The sequence below is a fragment of the Camelina sativa genome, chromosome 19, assembly GCF_030686135.1.
Source record: "Camelina sativa cultivar CO46 ecotype springtype chromosome 19, ASM3068613v1".
NCBI lineage: Eukaryota > Viridiplantae > Streptophyta > Magnoliopsida > Brassicales > Brassicaceae > Camelina > Camelina sativa.
In genome coordinates, this window is record NC_141898.1 from 6,687,247 (window position 1) to 6,693,594 (window position 6,348).

General features: G+C 35.6%; 1 protein-coding gene and 1 long non-coding RNA gene across 2 annotated transcripts; both read right to left on the reverse strand.

Moving 5' to 3' along the window:
• Nucleotides 1-193: 193 nt before the first annotated feature.
• Nucleotides 194-1,850, reverse strand: LOC147920259 (uncharacterized). Its single transcript, XM_087500984.1, has 5 exons — nucleotides 1,504-1,850; nucleotides 1,290-1,416; nucleotides 905-1,210; nucleotides 598-819; nucleotides 194-520 (listed from the first exon to the last, which is right to left on the reverse strand). The coding sequence occupies exons 1-5, from the start codon at nucleotides 1,848-1,850 to the stop codon at nucleotides 194-196; spliced, it is 1,329 nt and encodes a 442-aa protein (XP_087357110.1).
• Nucleotides 1,851-5,204: 3,354 nt separating this feature from the next.
• On the reverse strand, nucleotides 5,205-5,639 carry LOC147920260 (uncharacterized). Its single transcript, XR_015590589.1, has 2 exons — nucleotides 5,554-5,639; nucleotides 5,205-5,345 (listed from the first exon to the last, which is right to left on the reverse strand). It is a non-coding gene; the product is annotated as an uncharacterized LOC147920260 (long non-coding RNA).
• Between the last annotated feature and the right edge of the window lie 709 nt (nucleotides 5,640-6,348).

Sequence of the window (6,348 nt, forward strand, 5' to 3'; positions counted from 1 at the left end):
AATTTTCATTTTGGTAATTAAATTAAACCTGTAATTAAAATTAAACCTGGAATTATAATTAAATTTTATACTTAAGCAAATTAATGCTGTAATTAAAAGTACTAAGTTTACAATAACAAAACATAATAACCGATTTTGTTCTAAATATGAGAGGATAAAGAGTACTAAGTTTACAAAACAAGTTCATCATTGTTTACTGTCCGGTGGTTCCATCTCCGGTGGCAGGTCTGGCCGGTGAATCTTCTCGGCGAAATCTAGCAGCAAACTCTGGATCTTTAGATGCAAGATAATCAAAGTATGCATCATAACTATGCATCTTCTCTGAATTTTCTTGCATCTTTTGTGCATTGGCCTGTAGTTGAGTTGCTTGAGTTTCAAGAACAGCTTCGGCAGCAGCAAGCTTCGCAGCTAGAACAAGTGGATCTTCAGAAGGAGGAGGCAGTTGAACAATATGAGCTGAAGATGCTTCTGCTTGCATGTTACCAACACCATATATCCGGTTCTTTTTCTTCGGAGCAACCTGCGAACAAAACATATAGACACCATAAGTGTTTACACAAACACAAACATTAACATAAACAATGAAGCATGTTTTACCTCGGCATAAATTTGGTTCTTCACAATTAGTGATAACCCACCAGAAGCACTACTCTCCATGTTATCCGCTGATATTAGGGAAGACTTAGCTTCAGCTATCTTTGACGACACTTCATTGAACACCTTCTCAGACAGTCCATCAACAAACGACCCATCAGGTTTCCTATGAGTATCTTCTAGTACTCGCAGGAAATCAGGTAGTGGCTCACCAGTACTCTCAGACTAAAAACAGAGAAATCAAACAACTATATTACTATATTGTATATATGATATGATTAATGAACTTGTGTTAAACATAGATACTTACAAGCTTTCGTGCTCGGGCTTTAAAAGAGGTCTGACCAGAACGGTGCTTATGTATTCCGGTGCCATCAGGATCACTATAGCGAGCATTACGGCTATTGATACTTTTTGCTTCTGATTTTGGTTCACACCAAAAGTTGACCAAGCCATCCCATACAGTAGGATCAAGCCACCGCAGCATTGCGTCATTACCTTTCTTCCTCCACTTACCCTTCCACCGAGACACTTGATCACTCATCCGGGTCTTCAACTTCTTTTCAAACTCAGCTCTAACTCTTCCATTGATGGACGCATCCCAATTGTATGTTTGCTTGTAAAGACATAAAATGAATCAGAAACAGAATCAGAACCAAATTCAAATTTAAACACAACAACAATTTGTAACTTACCGCGAAAGTTTCAAACCACCGGTTTACAACCGGACCTGGTGTTTGGGTCCAATTGGCATGAGCTGACTTGAAATCTCTTTCAAAAATGGCCCGAACAGTAGCAGCAACCGAAGAATCCTGGTCAAACCTACAAAACATAAGATAAAAGGAATTAGGATCATTGAAAATACAAAACATAAAGATAAACTATATGTTAGATACATAACATTCTCACCACATAGTACCCGGAGGTCGCTTAGGATCCAGTTTTGGTAAGCCAGCACGCCCGGGACTTGCAAGTAACTCTTCCAAAGTGAAAAACACTTGAGAGGCACTTGCACCGTTGACACACGACGTTGATTGCTGAGGAGGATCATTTTGCTGAGCAGGATCATTTTGCAGAGGAGGAAGATCATTTTGCACCGGTGAGGTACCTTGAGAAGAGGCGGTAGAATGTAGCCTTTGAGCAGAGCCAGTAGAGCGTACCCCTCGAGAAAGGACGGGAGGAGATAATCCTTGTGAAGATATGAACCTTGAGTAATGGTTTTGGTTGACAGATCCGTTTTGGTCTCGAGAAGACATCTGAGAAGAGAAGGAGAACATGTAAAATTAATCATTACCCTAAATTAAAAACAAAAATTAAAACCCCTAATCCCAATCGAATTGAATTAAAAACCCTAATCCCAATCGAAACCCTAATCCCAATCGAAACCCTAATCCCAATCGAAACCCTAATCCCAATCGAATCGAATTAAAACCCCTAAAATCGAATCGAAACCCTAATCGGAAAACCCTAAATCGAAACCCAAAAATTGAAATAAAAACCCTAAATCGACAAACCCTAACTCGAAACCCATCTAAAAAACAACAAAAGAAGAGAGAGGAGGAGGAGATTAGTCGGAGAAGGGATGAGAGGAGGAGTAGACTAACCTGAGAAGGGATGGGAGGAGGTGTAGACACCGGAGAAGAGATGAGAGGAGGAGTAGACACCGGAGAAGAGATGAGAGGAGGAGTAGACACCGGAGAAGAGATGAGAGGAGGAGTAGACAACCGGAGAAGGGATGAGATGAGGAGTAGACAACCGGAGAAGACAACCGGAGAAGAATGAAATCGGAAGAAGAAGAGAAGTTTTTAGGGTTTGTCGGCTGCGGGTGTTGGTTTGAGCTTCGCTCAAACTAGGTTTTTTACTTATATAAGAAATTAATGGCGTCGCAATTCCCTCGCAAAATTTGCGAGGGATTTACTAGAGTCCCTCGCAAAAGCATCGCAAGCAATAATTAATATAAATTTTCTTATTTACAGTTTTTTGCGACCAAATTGCGAGAGACTCTTGCAAATCCCTCGCAAAATAAGTCTTAAAGGTCTAGGTTCAACGGTTTAGGGTTGTTATTTGCGAGGGAATTGCTATGTATTGAGACCTTTGCAATGGATTTGCGACTGATTTGCTAGAGCCATAGCAAATCAGTCGCAAATTTGTCGCAAACCTTGAATATCTAATTTGCAAAAACCATCAAAATAATTGTAACAAATTAGTCAAATTAACTTTCAAGTATATTATAAGGTCCAATGGTGTCATCATACTATTTTCTATCATCAAACTTTCCAAAATTGTCCAATTTTGCATCTTACTCTAAACATGATGATGTTCTACACTATATCACATATATGTTCAATACATTGAGACAAATATTTGCCAAATTGTCCAATTCTCTAACAATTTTGTGTTGCACTGCTATCTTTGATTAACAATTTTGGATTCATCTTTTTTAATCATTAATAGTAATGTAATAAGTCTTTAGGGTTTAGGGTTTAGGGTTAAGGGTTTAAAGTTTTTTTTGCGAGGGAATTGCTATGTTTTGAGTCTTTTGCAATGGATTTGATACGCATTTGCTATGGCGCTAGCAAATCAGTCGCAAATTTGTCGCAAACCTTGAATACATTCAAATGTATTTCAGAATAATTCTATTAAGTTTTGTAATAGCAAATTTGCTATGGCTTTCGCAAATCACTCGCAATTCCATAGTAAATTTGCTATGGAGGTTGTTCTCGCAAAATCGTCGCAATATTGCGAGGGATTTGCGAGGAAAGGGACCTTCCCAGCGAATTTGTCGTAAATGCGTCGCAAATGAGCAGCGGATTTGCGACGGAGTTGTTCCTCGCAAATTTGCGAGGGATGTGCTACGGTTTTTTATTTCCTATTAAATCCCTCGCAAATCTATCGCAAATTTGCGAGAGCTGTACTCCGTCACAATGTGTCCTCGCAAAAGGCTTGTTTTCTTGTAGTGATAGCAGGAGTAAAGAAACTCAATTTGAAAGCTGAGATCGTAAACACAATTGCTTTAATTCAGGTTATAACGCATACAAGTGAATCAAATTTATGTGCGCCATTGAAATGGTAAAGATAAATCTAATTAATCACTAAAGTTATTTATCTAATTACTCGACACCAATTAGATAACACTCCAGCATGTCAATGTCGATGCATCACCGTCCAAGTTCAAATCCGCACAATGCATGTTATTGATTAAAATTTTGAATAGATAAAATTTTATTGCATTTTGTTTTGTAAATTATATGCTTGGAGATTTATAAAAAAAAAATAATGTATAAAGATAATTATATATATTTAACAAATGTAGTGCCTAAAGTAGGTGTGACTACAAGAAATTTGGTTTTGTTTTATTGAGACGAATGTTTGAGACATAAAATATATGTTACAACTTTCTGATATTTTAGATAGGCTATTGTGACTAACTATTTTTACCACAGATCGTAGTTATTTCTTCATTATAAAATTAATTTTTTTCGTATCAATTTTTTTTTTGTATATGTTTATTATTCATATGTTCATTATGATTAATTCTGTTTTTTTTTCATATGCATTGGTTAACTTGCACGTAAGAGAATTTCTAGAAAAGCTTCTTTAGAAAAAGTAAATGATTTAACCAGTCAAAAGTGAAGTAAAAAAAAAGGATTTAATGTTAGGGAATGTAAATTACCAAAAGAAGGCTTTTTATCAACCTCATTTGATTTGTTTAGTCTTTACATCTAACTAACTTTGCTATTTGAGGAGACGATATTTATTTTCCTCCAGTAAAGTTAGTCAAAGTTCAACATACATATACATCACTAATATCACAACATCAAAGTATTAGGTCTGGTCTCGTTGATTTCTAAATTAGTTTTTTTTTTGTTAAAAAAAAAAAATCCTAGGTATCGATAACAATCGTCATCATTATCTCCTCCGGATAAGATATATACTTAGTCAAACATTTTCCCATTTGTCGTTGGTTGTAAATGATTTTCAAACTAATGTACTAGACTTGATTGATGTCGTTTGCTATAAATAATCGATGCATATCAGAAAAATTCTAATATAGTAAGCTCGACATACCAGAATTTGTTTGTTTCAAGAACATACAAGTAGTAAAAAAAAAAAAAAAAAGAAAGAAAGAACATACAAGTACCAATTTATAACGACAACTCGATCTCTTGGTCTTATAATACCACAGATCATAAATCATCTTATCAACAACATCGTGACAGATAATTAATATTAAATTAATCAAAACAACCCACTAACAACTTTAAACAAAATCACTTTCCACTAAAGAAACCCTATCAAGGTTGCTCAATCATCATAATTCAAAATTTTAAACAATTTTAAGTTTCTTAATTGGGTAAAACCAATTTCAGGTGATTTACAAAGAAAATAGTTCTGATTCTTGAACTTTAATGTGTGATACCAATTTCAGGTGAGCATTTCTTATAAACCTGCATTTTTGCTACTCATAAGCTTTGTACCCAAGTAAAAAAGTAATGCATATTGAAGATATATAAACTATCAGAGAAGCCTAAAATTGGGTTGAGACATTTGTAGCATTGCCATTAGATGCAAAACGGATAAAACTTCATACTAAACGTTTGACATCTCTATTTTGTGGTTAAAAGTAAACATGTAAGAGTCTGTTATATTATGATGACAATTGCAGACAAACTACTATGCTAATAACCGCATCTCTACCTCATCCTCCTAATTTACCCAATTGAATGGTACTTTAAACTGTAGATGGCTACCTGAAGAACATTACAAATACAGCAGGGTCAAGTATAAATATCTGAAACCAAACAAATCTATTTCTTATAAACACATAACAGTATATATTACTATCTTTACTTAATCCCAAGAGAACAGGTAGATAGTCTACCACAGCTTGATGGAGATCCGAGAGCGTTGAACCTCCATAGCCAAAAAACAATAGTCATGAAGAGTTCAAAACCTCACCGATGCTTGTTGGCTTTCTTCTGTTCCCACCAGTTTTTTTAGGTGTTGATGCGAAGCATCCCATTTTTTACAGAGCCTAAGAAATCTACAAAGCCAAAAACAATCTACAAGTGTAAGTGCTAAATTTTGAGACATGTAGAAACAGAGAGAGCCAAAAGAAACCTGTGGATGGTGACATAAAGCCTCATAAGCTCTTTCATCTCAGGCCTACCATATCCCAACATGTGTGAAAAGTTTGCAGCATAACCCAAAGCCTCATAAGCTCTTTCATCTCTGAGAACAAATCATAGGAACGAAAACAACACAACAATGTTAAATTAAGAGAGAACTTTGATTTCTCTTGTTTGATATCGAATGAGAATGAATATAATCACTTACAAACTAACAGTCAATAACATAGTATAGGTATTCTAATCTATATTCTAAAGTCGAGTCTCGTTGGTGATTTCTTCAAAAGAGTAATCTCTGAATATGCTTGATCTTCAAGTTCTCCTTTCACTGTAGTTGACATTCATCTTCCACTTCTTCGTTCACTACCAAAAAAGACAACAGGGTGTGAGAGATATTATAAAGGAGCAGTTACTACAAAGATCAAAGCAAGGGAAATCGAAAAGGGTCAAAGCAGCAGTTACTACGAAAATCAAGCAAGGGAAGACAAAAAAGATCAGTCAAGCAACATAAAGAAACATGATATGTTGATTTTAGTCATGGATACATGGCACTCTCTCCATTGCTGATGTGGCAGAAGGATGAAGATAATTGACCAACTTTCATAATATAGATTTAACTAACAAT